The 12,781-nt window shown below is 43.4% G+C and overlaps 1 protein-coding gene across 1 annotated transcript in view; it reads right to left on the bottom strand.

Annotated features, from left to right (window-relative positions):
• Positions 1 to 12,781, bottom strand: part of LOC124043761 (E3 ubiquitin-protein ligase HECW2-like) — an 88,848-nt gene that overhangs the window by 29,667 nt on the left and 46,400 nt on the right. Inside the window, exons 19-25 of the mRNA XM_046362693.1 lie at positions 12,676 to 12,759; positions 12,430 to 12,515; positions 12,006 to 12,126; positions 11,762 to 11,875; positions 11,187 to 11,339; positions 10,895 to 10,993; positions 10,407 to 10,536 (exon numbers count right to left, since the gene is read on the bottom strand). Coding sequence (XP_046218649.1) covers positions 10,407 to 10,536; positions 10,895 to 10,993; positions 11,187 to 11,339; positions 11,762 to 11,875; positions 12,006 to 12,126; positions 12,430 to 12,515; positions 12,676 to 12,759 — 787 coding nt within the window. The remainder of the gene's footprint in view (positions 1 to 10,406; positions 10,537 to 10,894; positions 10,994 to 11,186; positions 11,340 to 11,761; positions 11,876 to 12,005; positions 12,127 to 12,429; positions 12,516 to 12,675; positions 12,760 to 12,781) is intronic.

Raw genomic sequence — 12,781 nt, 5'->3', positions numbered from 1 at the left:
GATCAGGCTGAAGCCATCACCAAATCTATTGGGATGTTTAATCGCTGCAAACATAAGACCACACTCTGTTGTGGAAAACAAAAAGGCTTAAAAATATTGTTAAAATGTTTGAGCCATGCTACGAAATCCCCTCGCAGATCATGCCAGATCTTTGTGAACAGGAAAAGATCCAAATTGAGCACTGAAACTGCACCGTCTGTGTCCATGATCCTACCTCTGAAAACAAGGATTCTACAGTGGTTCCCCCTTTAAAAGTTGGGGCACACCTAGCGTGCTGCCTCAGCTTTCTGTGGCACGTCATTTAATTCTCAGCCATTTTTTCTGTTACTGCAAGTAATTGCTAGTTTGACCAGCAGAGGGGATCTTTGAGAAGCATTTGATAGTATTCCGTATAGGCATTAACCTGTTAGTCCTATAGGGGCAGTATTTCATTTTTGGATAAAAACACGTGCCCGTTTTAAGCGCAATATTTTGTCACGAAAAGATGCTCGACTATGCTTGGAATAGCTTTGGAAAGAAGACACTCTGACGTTTCCAGAACTGCAAAGATTTTCACTGTGAGTGCCTTATAACAAAAGCTTCAGGCAAAACCAAGATGTTTGAGCGACCAGTAAATCAACAGGATTTCTGAAGGTAGGTTTTCCATGATCGCCTTATATGGCTGTGAATGTGACAGGAATGAACGGACACTTTCTAGCGTTTCCCCAAGGTGTCTGCAGCATTGTGACGTATTTGTAGGCATATCATTGGAAGATTGACCATAAGAGACTACAATTGCCAAGTGTCCCGCACGGTGTCTGCGTGGAAATTGGTGCGCAAAAGTCACCTACCAGTATTTTTCCATCCGAATCTGAGAACAATGCAGGCTTCCAGGAACGGCATTTCAATGAAGAGATATATGACAAAACACCTTGAGGATTGATTCAAACAACGTTTTCCATGTTTCAGTCGATATTATGGAGTTAATTCGGAAAAAAGTTCGACGTGTAGGTGACTGAATTTTCGGTTAGTTTCGGTAGCCAAATGCATAGTAACAAAACGGAACGATGTGTCCTACACAAGCATCTTTCAGGAAAAACTGGACATCTGCTATGTAACTGAGAGTCTCCTCATTGAAACATCTGAAGTTCTTCAAAGGTAAATTATTTTATTTGATCCCTTTGCTGGTTTTTGTGAATATGTTGCGTGCTAAATGCTAACGCTAAATGCTAAGCTAGCTATCACCACTCTTACACAAATTATTGATTTTCTCTGGTTCTAAAGCATATTTTGAAAATCTGAGACGACAGGATTGTTAAGAAAAGGATAAGCTTGAGAGCAGGAATATTTATTTCATTTCATTTGCGATTTTTAGAAATCGCTAACGTTGCGTTATGGTAATGAGCTTGAGGCTGTAGTAATGCGACCGCATGCGGGATGGATCGGACTATGAGGTTAACAGAGAATTTAAAACCTTTTTTGTATAGTATGAGGTTGATTAAGAAATTTGGCTTAATTAATTTGATTAAAATTATGGTGTTTCTATTCAGAGAAAAACAAAACCCTCAAGGTATCTATGGCGTTGTACAACGTGACGTCGGGAGTAGACTACAGGATCGGAGGATTCTAAATTGTTTGTCATCATTAGACAACTTCATTTCAATATTTCTGTAAGTCAGTGATATTTATTCCCATAGTAATTCGTTGTGGATCCATAACTAAAATCAACTTTGAAATAGCATTTTGAAAGAAAATCATTATTGTATTAAATAAATGTGTTTATTAGGCTACTGTGCAGTTTACAATAAATACTGTAGTAAACATGGCTAATTCCTTACATAAGGGAGAGTAGGCCATGTCTATACTACAGCATGCGGGGTACGCGTGAGACCGGTGTTATGTCCGGTGTGATGTCTTCACTATTATTCTACAATGTGTCCAAACAATGTAGAATGAGTACAATGAGTAAGTGTCCAAACTTTTGACTGGTACTTGCTTAATTAATTGGATTAATATTATGGTGTTTTTATTCCATGAAAAACCCTCTGGGTTTCTGTTAGAATGGAACGGAAAATATGGTGCTGTACAATGTGACGGTAGGCAGTACAGTACTGGGCTATTTAGCTAAAGAATCCCTGTGTCCTGTGGACGGGAGACCGGGTGGAAGGAGTAGGCTGTTCACGTAAATAGGAATTTGTTCTTAACTGATTCCATATGTGTTGTTATTTCATAGTTGTGATGTCTTCACTATTATTCTACAATGTAGGAAATAGTTTTTTTTAATATAGAAAAATCCTGGAATGAGTAGGTGTGTCCAAACTTTTGACTGGTACTTGCTGAAACGGAAAATGACGGTCGGCAGTACAGTACTGGGCTACGCTGTCCTTTAGTTCGTAACTGACTTGCCTAGTTAAATAAAGGTTACACTATGAGCATAACATTTCTGCACCCTAATTTTCGAATTCTTGTCTAACCAATACCCAAATATTGCGATTAAGTGAAATATAAATATAATTTGAATGTCCTTTTTAAAATGTTATTAACGAAAGCATAAAGATAGATGAAGAAATACTGTGCTGCTGTTTTGAGTTATAAATGTAACACTTTAGAGTACTTAAGCATCAAATACATTGCAAGTTGAGGGATTTCCACAACAGTAGCCATTATAAAAAGTATATTGTCCTGCTAATAGGAAACATTTGCATGATGGGCTCTTTAAATAAATAAGACCTACACCATTTAACAGTATATTTAAAAATATATTTTTTAAATGATGTGACTCTCCGCCAATAATTACATTTAGAGGATTCTCAGATATTCTCACAGATCCTAAGGGGCTTTTCTATAATTCTAAAGTAATTAATGATAGCTTTGATAAAAAGTAACGCTATTTGAGATTTTGTTTTCATTTCACCGAGAGTGAGCGAGAAAAGGGCAATTCTTGAACATGGGGTGAGACATTCTTACTAATTTGTATATAGTCAGTTATTTAGAATTATTTATTTCCGGAGAAACCTAACTTGATTATTTAGCAGATGTCACTTGGTTATATTCAGTCAACACAGTGGGGAGAACAAGTATTTGATAACCTGCAAAATCGGCAGTGTTTCCTACTTACAAAGCATGTAGAGGTCTGTAATTTTTATCATAGGTACACTTCAACTGTGAGAGACGGAATCTAAAACAAAAAATCCAGAAAAGCACATTGTATGATTTTTAAGCAATGAATTTGCAGTTTATTGCATGACATAAGTATTTGATCACCTACCAACCAGTAAGAATTCCGGCTCTCACAGACCTGTTAGTTTTTTCTTCAAGAAGCCCCCTGTTCTCCACTCATTACCTGTATTAACTGCACCTGTTTGAACTCGTTACCTGTATAAAAGACACCTGTCCACACACTCAGACTCCAACCTCTCCACAATGGCCAAGACCAGAGAACTGTGTAAGGACATCAGGCATAAAATTGTAGACCTGCACAAGGCTGGGATGGGCTACAGGACAATAGGCAAGCAGCTTGGTGAGAAGGCAACAATTGTTGGCGCAATTATTAGAAAATGTAAGAAGTTCAAGATGACGGTCAATCTTCCTCGGTCTGGGGCTCCATGCAAGATCTCACCTTGTGGGGCATCAATGATCATGAGGAAGGTGAGGGATCAGCCAAGAACTACACAGCAGGACCTGGTCAATGACCTGACGAGAGCTGGGACCACAGTCTCAAAGAAAACCATTAGTAACACACCATGCCGTCTTGGATTAAAATCCTGCAGCGCACGCAAGGTCCCCCTGCTCAAGCCAGCGCATGTCCAGGCCCGTCTGAAGTTTGCAATGACCATCTGGATAAAAAAGTATATTGTCCTGCTAATAGGACTAATTTGCATGATGGGCTACATTCTTTACTATAACCACAATGTCACGTCATTTGTATCTACCTTTCCAATTACTTTTAGACTTTGGGAATTACAAATGTGTGCTCTCTTTTTAGTTTGAACGTGCAGCCTTTTTTTCTTTAAATTGTTTTATGTAGGATTCTAAGGCCTAAAAAAAAAATCCTACTTCTACTAGGCTGTTAAGCCTCATAACTTGCTGAGGTAGGCTAAGTTATTTTATATACAGTGGGGCAAAAAAGTATTTAGTCAGCCACCAATTGTGCAAGTTCTCCAACTTAAAAAGATGAGAGTCCTGCAATTTTCATCATAGGTACACTTCAACTATGACAGACAAAATGAGAAGAAAACAAATCCAGAAAAATCACATTGTAGGATTTTTAACGAATTTATTTGCAAATTATGGTGGAAAATAAGTATTTTCCACCATAACGAATCATAATACTTTTCCCCCTTTCCATGTTAAAGATTCCAATTGATAGTGTTTTTAGCCACAATCGGCCCCAACCCCAATTAATACATTTGGGCACAGTCGATAGCATGCTGGTGTCACGTCCTGACCTTAGTTCCTTTTTATGTCTCTATTTTGGTTTGGTCAGGACGTAAATTGGGGTGGGCATTCTATGTTTTTGCCTGGTATGGTTCCAAATCAGAGGCAGCTGTCAATCGTTGTCTCTGATTGAGGACCATACTTAGGTAGCCTGTTCCCACCTGGGTTTGTGGGTAGTTGTTTCCTGTTTTTTCACCTTACAGGACTGTTTTGTCGTTCACTCCCTTTTTTTGTCATTCAGTATTCAGTTTATTGAATTAAATTTACTATGAACACTTACCACGCTGCATGTTGGTCCGATGATTCCTATTCCTCATCATCAGACGAAGAGGAGAGCCGTTACAGTTGGACTTCAGGCTACAATGTTGAGGGTTTGTGTCACGCCTTGGTCATTGTATCTTGTGTTTTTGTTATATGTTTGGGTAGGCCAGGGTGTGACATGGGTTTATATGTTGTATTTCGTATTGGGGTTTGTATTAATTGGGAGTGTGTATTAGTAGGGGTGTGTCTAGTTAGGCTTGGCTGCCTGAGGCGATTCCTAATTGGAGTCAGCTGATTCTCGTTGTCTCGGATTGGGAACCGTATTTAGGCAGCCTGAGTGCGCGTTGTATTTCGTGGGCGATTGTACCTGTCTCTGTGTTAGTCACCAGATAGGCTGTATTAGTTTCACTCGTTTGTTGTTTTCGTATTTTCAGTTATTTCATGTACTGCTATTTTCTTCATTAAAGTCATGAGTAACCTACACGCTGCATTTCGGTCTGACTCACTTCAAACAACAGACGAAGTTCATTACAGAATCGTCCACCACGATTCACAGACCGAGCAGCGTGTGAACTGGCAGGATCTGAAGGTGGACGTTATGGACAACAGAAGCAAGGATTATACGACGTGGGAAGAAATCGACAGGTGGGCGGCCGACCCAGTGCGAGTGCAGGAGCCCGCCTGGGATTCCCTACAGCAATGCGAGGAGGGCTACCGGCAAATCGAATCAACGAAAAAGACACGCCGGAAAAAAACGGAGAGGTGCTAGTTTAAACAGGCAGCGACAGCTGGAGCAGCAAAGGGAGGATGAACTATTTGGAGAATGGACATGGGAAGACGTGTTGGATGGTAAAGGTTGTTACACTTGGGAGGAGATATTGGCCGGTAGAGATCGCCTCCCATGGGAACAGGTGGAGGCACTAAGGAGAGCAGAGGCAGCGGGAAATAGGAGCCGACGATACGAGGGAACACGGTTGGCAAGGAAACCAGAAAAACAGCCCAAAAAAATTATTGGGGGGGAGCTAGAAGGGAGAATAGTTATGTCAGGTAGGAGACCTGCGCATACTCCCTGTGCTCACCGTTGGGCTAGAGAGACCGGGCATGCACCGTGTTATGCTATGGAGCGCACGGTGTTTTCAGTGCAGGAGCATAGCCCGGTGAGGCACATACCAGCTCTTCCTATTGGCCGGGCTAGAGTGGGCATCGAGCCAGGTAAGCTTGGGCAGGCTCGGTGCTCAAGAGCTCTAGTGCGCCTGCACGGTCCGGTCTATCCAGAGCCACCTCTACACACCAGTCCTCCGGTAGCAGCTCCCCGCACCAGGCTTCCTGTGCGTGTCCTCGCGCCAGTACCACCAGTTCCAGCACCACGCACCAGGCATCCAGTGCGCCTCGCCTGTTCAGCGCAGCCAGTGCTTTTCTCCCCTCCTGCGCTGCCGGAGTCTCCTGTCTGCCCAGCGCCACCAGTGCTTCCAGTCGGCCCAGCGCGTCCAGTGCGCCTCGCTTGTTCAGTGCAGCCAGAGCCTTTCTCCTCTCCTGCACTGCCGGAGTCTCCTGTCTGTCCAGCGCCACCAGTGCTCCCAGTCGGCCCAGCGCGTCCAGTGCGCCTCGCCTGTTTAGCGCAGCCAGAGCTTTTCTCCTCTCCTGCGCTGTTGGAGTCTCCCGCCTGTTCAGCTCAGCCAGAGCCTTTCTCCTCTCCTGCGCTGCCGGAGTCTCCTGTCTGCCCAGCGCCGCCAGTCGGCCCAGCGTCACCAGTCTGCCAGGATCCGCCAGAAGTGCCAGTCTGCCAGGATCCGCCAGAAGTGCCAGTCTGCCAAGATCTTCTAGATCGGCCAGACAACCTGAATCATCCAGGTCCACCAGCCAGCCAGGATTTACCGGAGCCTACTACCTGCCTGAGCTTCCTCTCAGTACTAGGCTTCCTCTCTGTACTGGGCTCCCTCTCAGTACCGGGCTTCCCCTCAGTACCGGGCTTCCCCTCTGTCCCGAGCTGCCCCTCTGTCCCGAGTTGCCCCTCTGTCCCGAGCTGCCCCTCTGTCCCGAGCTGCCCCTCTGTCCCGAGCTGCCCCTCTGTCCCGAGCTGCCCCTCTGTCCCGAGCCGCCCCTCTGTCCCGAGCTGCCCCTCTGTCCCGAGCTGCCCCTCGGTCCCGAGCTGCCCCTCAGTTATGTGGGGAATAGGGTGAGGACTATTAGGCCATGGTCGGCGGAGAAGGTGGATTATCCTAGGACGCGAAGGGGAGGAACTAGGACATTTATGGAGTGGGGTCCACGTCCCGAGCCAGAACCGCCACCATGGACAGACGCCCACCCGGACCCTCCCTATGCTCTTGAGGTGCGTCCCGGAGTCCGCACCTTAGGGGGGGGGGTTCTGTCACGCCTTGGTCATTGTATATTGTGTTTTTGTTATATGTTTGGGTAGGCCAGGGTGTGACATGGGTTTATATGTTGTATTTCGTATTGGGGTTTGTATTAATTGGGAGTGTGTATTAGTAGGGGTGTGTCTAGTTAGGCTTGGCTGCCTGAGGCGATTCCTAATTGGAGTCAGCTGATTCTCGTTGTCTCGGATTGGGAACCGTATTTAGGCAGCCTGAGTGCGCGTTGTATTTCGTGGCCGATTGTACCTGTCTCTGTGTTAGTCACCAGATAGGCTGTATTAGTTTCACTCGTTTGTTGTTTTCGTATTTTCAGTTATTTCATGTACCGCTATTTTCTTCATTAAAGTCATGAGTAACCTACACGCTGCATTTCGGTCTGACTCACTTCAAACAACAGACGAAGTTCATTACAGTTTGAAACCTGCTCGCTGTAATGAATGAGTTTGATCCACCTGGTATTGGATATGGCTGGGAAAAAAACTTGCTAAATAGCGATTTTCGTAAATGAACTTTTTGACTCTACATTAACTAACATATCCCTCTCAATTGTATTTTTTTTGCTTGACTCGTTATGACGTTATAATTACTTAAATGATCTTCCCCGAAATGTTTTGTCAGCCATCTTTGCTGAAGTCACCAGGGATGGATGGCCCGTGTGAAATTCGTCATTGGAACCACTCGATGAATATCAAAATCTTGGGACCCAAATGCATAATGAGTGCTATAACTATGAATATTAATTCAGAACCTAACGTAGACAGATCGGCTAGCTACACATCCATAGGCATACAATTACTTTTATCCTCCACTACACAATAAGCAAGTAAATAGTTAGCTAACATAGCTATGTTACTTCAGCTGCATTGCAAGGCAAGCTTACACAATTGCACAACCAATTTCCAGTAAATGCTTTAGCTAGCTAGATTCTGCACATCCACTGTTCCACAAGACGACAGCCTGGTTTGTTGGTTCTCAGGAGTCCCTAAAACATTAAACACATTAATTATCCTAACACTAGCTAGCTGGTTAATGTTAGCTAGTCAGATAACTCGCTTAATAGCGATTTTCATAAATTAATTGTATGACAAAATAAGTACAAACCTTTGTCTCTACATTAACATATTCCTCTCAATTCTATTTTTTTTGCCTGACTCGTTATGGCGTTATAACAACTTACATCTGGTTCCACCATAATGTTTTGTCAGCCATCTTTGTTGAAGAACGCCACAAGACAAGGGTCAAAATTCATCATTCGAGCCACTCATTATGAAAACCATTTAAAAACCTTTGGGATCCAAATGCATAATGAGTGCTCGAACTCTCCCTTGTGGTGGTCTGGAGAAATGAAGCTGTGACACTGGGTACCTGTAAGTCCTGCGGTGCAAGCTCGCAACTTTTAAAATAAGGAACCACTGTACAATCCATGGTCACAAGTGAGGAAGACATCACAAGAGATGCCAAGGCAGCCATTAGAGAGGATCGGAACCCCAGAAAACCCCCTAATGTACAGGACTACCTTCATAGATCTACTGCACTGGATCCAAGGTTCAAGTCCCTGTCTTACCTAGACCCTGCCCTACGCCAGAGGACATACAGTGATCTCACCACTGAGATTGTGGCTACTGAAGAAGTAAAATAAATAAAGTGTGAATTTGTTAATAAATATACTGCAGTCTATTCTACGTCTATGCTATTGCTATTAGAATCATCCACTTTTGATTTTGAATAATACTGGCTTTTAAATGTTATTGCCACAATTATAGTTCTATGAAATATGAAAATAAATAATTAATTTAATAGAGCAAGTCATTTTTTCTGCAGGATCAAGCCACATAACTGACAGGAGCATACTCACAGAATAGGCATCTCCTCCACAAAATAATTTGGCCATAAAGGAGCTTTTCGGGGAGACCTTTGCGAGCAAGGACACGGGCAAGACGTTGCAAACACCATCAAAGAGGAGGTGGCATCCTACAAAGCAGTAAGTGGCATTCCAGTGGAGGGTGATCCACTGGCATGGTAGAAAAGCAATGAGTGTAAATACACTCACATTGCCATGATAGCAAGATGCTACCTGGCTGTGCCTGGCACTTCAGTTCCTAGTGAGAGGATGTTCTCCACAGCAGGGAACATAGTGACTGCAAAGAGGTCTACCATCTCCCCAGACATCCTCCTCTTTTAAAAATGTTTTATTGTAAGTTATAAGCTCAGGTTTGCTTTGCTTTATCTCAACTTTTTTTTTATGTTGACACAGGCTATTTTTTCCATTCACTATTGTCCAAAGGAAGAAGGTATCATGCCTCATTATTGCACTTTAATTTAACAATTGAGAACAGAATATTTTATTTTAAATTTGTATTTAAACATTAAAAAGTTCCTTGCTTTAAGTGTACTTTAAGTAATAAATGGAAAGCAAAGTTCTATTTTTCTCCCGCTGATCCGAACAATGAACCGATCCGTAAGTTAAAACCGCGATCCGATCCCTGAGTTTTGTGATCCATTGCACCACTAAAATCTAATGTAACTGAAGTGATTTGGTAAAATGTCAAGGAGTAGAAAAGTAGGTTACTTCCTTCAGAAATTACTTGAGTATGAGTACAACCCACAGAGAGTAACTAGAAAAGTACTAGTTCCTCCAAAAATTCAAAGGGCCAACCATGCCAACTCTGGCATATGTGTGCCGGGGTCAGCTGCTATAACAGCTAGACCACACAGGCAACCAATCATTTATTCGACCTATTGCTTTCCTTGAAAATAAAATAAAGCAATTAATAAACAATTCATACAATAAAACAACTGTTTTACCCCTAATGAAAAATACATCTACCCCTTACAAATATAAGAATTCCCACGAGACCCACTGTAGCCTACAAACACTGCTTTCAGCTGCCCCCAGAAGCGACTCTAAACATTCTATATTCATTCAAATCCTGCTGCTGAAGGATTATTTTCCTCCTGCGACGAAAGGGGTGACATTAAGATGCGACATATGTATAATTCTAATTTTGAGGCCCCACGTATTGTCATGGAAAGTGTTATTTCCAACAACCAACGAGCAACTCTGGTGGAAATCAAGCTGCACGTTGAGATTGCTGACAGGCCAGTCTCTTTGGCAAATGACAGGAGGGGCAAGGAGTGGAATGTTAGCTAAAATGACTGATAGGTGAATCCTACCTTCCCATTGACATCAATGCATGACTAAGCAAAAATGTGACTTAAGTAGAAGTTAGGATTCAGCCACAAGTACAGCACATTGCAACAAACAGTCAAATATCAAATGCAGGGCAGTGTATTTAGTCTAAAAACCATTGAAGATGCATACAATATATTAATTAAAACAATCATGCATACACACACCTGTCCAAAGACCTCCTCGTTGACGGTAAAGGTGAGGTCCAGCATGTCCTCGATGTCATTGTCCTTCATCCACTGTAAACTCTGGTGGAACTCCTCATCCAGGAACTCCAGGTCACTCAGGTCACACGGGCTGCAGGGGTCAAAGGTCAACAAGAGGAGAACAAGGGTAAATAGAGGTCAAAGATTGAACTCCTAACTCTACGATGAATAAGTCTTACATTTCAGTCATTTAGAATGTGCTTATCCAGAGTGTATATCAACCACTTAATAAAAGCATGGTAACTGAATTATTAATGCCAAATCCATTTAATCAACTTCTGTCGGTTCACCTTCCACCAGGTCAGTAGTTTTGTATAAAATATTTTACGTTAAAGCATTACTCGCTATTTGACATTGTGGTTGTTTTTCTAAAACCTATTAACAATGCGTGTTCATGACAATAGCAGCCCTAGCCAGCTGCTGGCTGGGGGCCTGATTGAGACACTCACATGCGCAGCAGGCCCTTGTAGAACGGGCGGGTAAAGAAGGCATCCAGCAGATACTGGTGGATCAGAGCCAGGCCCAGGATACGCCCACTGAAACGGAACCTGGAACACAGAGCAACATCACTGCTAGGTGTACAGTGCAGTGTGTTTATGATGACAAGTCAGATGTTATGGGTTTTTGTGTCTTTGTTCTTTATTTTACCTTCAGTAGATCTGTCCAGCATGTCTGTCTGTCTTCCTATATCCATCCACCCACTCACCATCCATATCATTGTAATGTAAACTTGTCACTCACCACTCGTGATGGTTGTCCACGAAGGCAGACATGGGGCTGATCTGCACAGTGTAGGTGTCGTTGGCGGAGTACTCAAACAGGCCGTAGTAAGGGTTAAACAGCTCCCTCGACACCAGGAAGAAGAACTCCCTCGAGGGGCCGCTGTAGTCCAGCCTATGAGACACACAACAGACGTTTGTAAACCATATATTAAGATTATGAAAAATACACAACTTACACAGCGGTGGGCTAGAGTTTAGAGCGTTGGGCCAGCAATGGAAAGGTTGCTGGTTCGAATCCCAGAGCCGACAAGGCGGTCTGTCAATCTGCCCTTGAGCAAGGCACTTAACCCTAATTGCTCCAGGGTCACCGTCAATAATGCCTGATCCCTGGCCGTGACTCCACTCGCTGAAGGTGTCTCAGGGGGGGTTGGGAAATGCAAAAAAAAACACATTTCCATTTGACACCAACACACTTGTAAAACACAGGAGAAATATAAGCACCCACCTATCGGACCTTGACATAACAACCGATGCATATGAGCAAACATAAGGAAATGTGTAGCATATATGAAATACCTAAACCCAAACACTCACCCTTCCTCGCCCACAAAGCTGACGTAGAGCTTACTCCTCTGCAGGTCTTTGCGGGAGTAGCACATTATCTGATTGAAGGCATCCTCCAATAGGTGATCTCTACGAATGATCAATCTGGAAGGAGAAACACACAGTCACGAACGTGCACACCACACATACACACAGTTTAAGATTATTATACGGCTGATATTTATCTGTTCTCTGAACCTGTTGAAACACGTCGTCAAACAGCAACAGTACTCACTTGACTTTCCCAGGTCCCTGGCCATAGCCTTTCGTCTCCAGCTTGCGATAGAAGTTTCTCAGTTTGGCCTCAAAGTCACGTTTGTAAGGGGCAGGGGCGCGTGCATTCGCCCGCTGAGTACCTGAGAGGGGGGCAGAAAAGGAAGAGCAGAGAGGAGGAAGATGAAAAATAGACAAAAAAATACATAAGTTCATCAGAAAATCGTGTATCTCATTATTACAACTTTCATTAGAATATAATTAGTTCATATGAAACACTTCACTTTACTGATTGAGAGCGCTAAAAGCAACTTCTACGGCTCAAGGCTTATTCTCACTGTCTTGCCCTGGTTAGGATGGATAGTTTGGATAAAAAGCAAAGCTATGGGAAGAAAAGGCATGAGGAGAAAGTGTGTGCGCACGCGGCTTTGCATGTGTGTTCTCACCGGGGGAGCTCTGAGGGGAGGAGCAGTAGCTGGGGTGCAGTAAGGCATGAGGTGGCACATAGGACATAACCTCCTCTTCAAACAGGCTGAGGGAGAGAGGGGTGCTTAATAACACACACACACTTATCACAAGCACACTAACAAACACAATACTCACAAACATACAGTCACACACACATGCAATACCATCTCGCACACACAAACACACACAAATCACAAACAGACATTAACCCCCAGAAGACACACCTGAGCAAAATGACTAGATCAGCATCGCTAGAGAGACGAGCAAGCCCAGAAACACCCTCACTGCGAATGAACTGTAACCTTTCCCTGCAGACACACACAGGTTAAC

The sequence above is a fragment of the Oncorhynchus gorbuscha genome, linkage group LG09 (assembly GCF_021184085.1).
Source record: "Oncorhynchus gorbuscha isolate QuinsamMale2020 ecotype Even-year linkage group LG09, OgorEven_v1.0, whole genome shotgun sequence".
Taxonomy (NCBI): Eukaryota; Metazoa; Chordata; class Actinopteri; order Salmoniformes; family Salmonidae; genus Oncorhynchus; species Oncorhynchus gorbuscha.
Note: the sequence above shows the minus strand (reverse complement) of the source record. Positions and strands in the feature narration are given on the sequence as shown.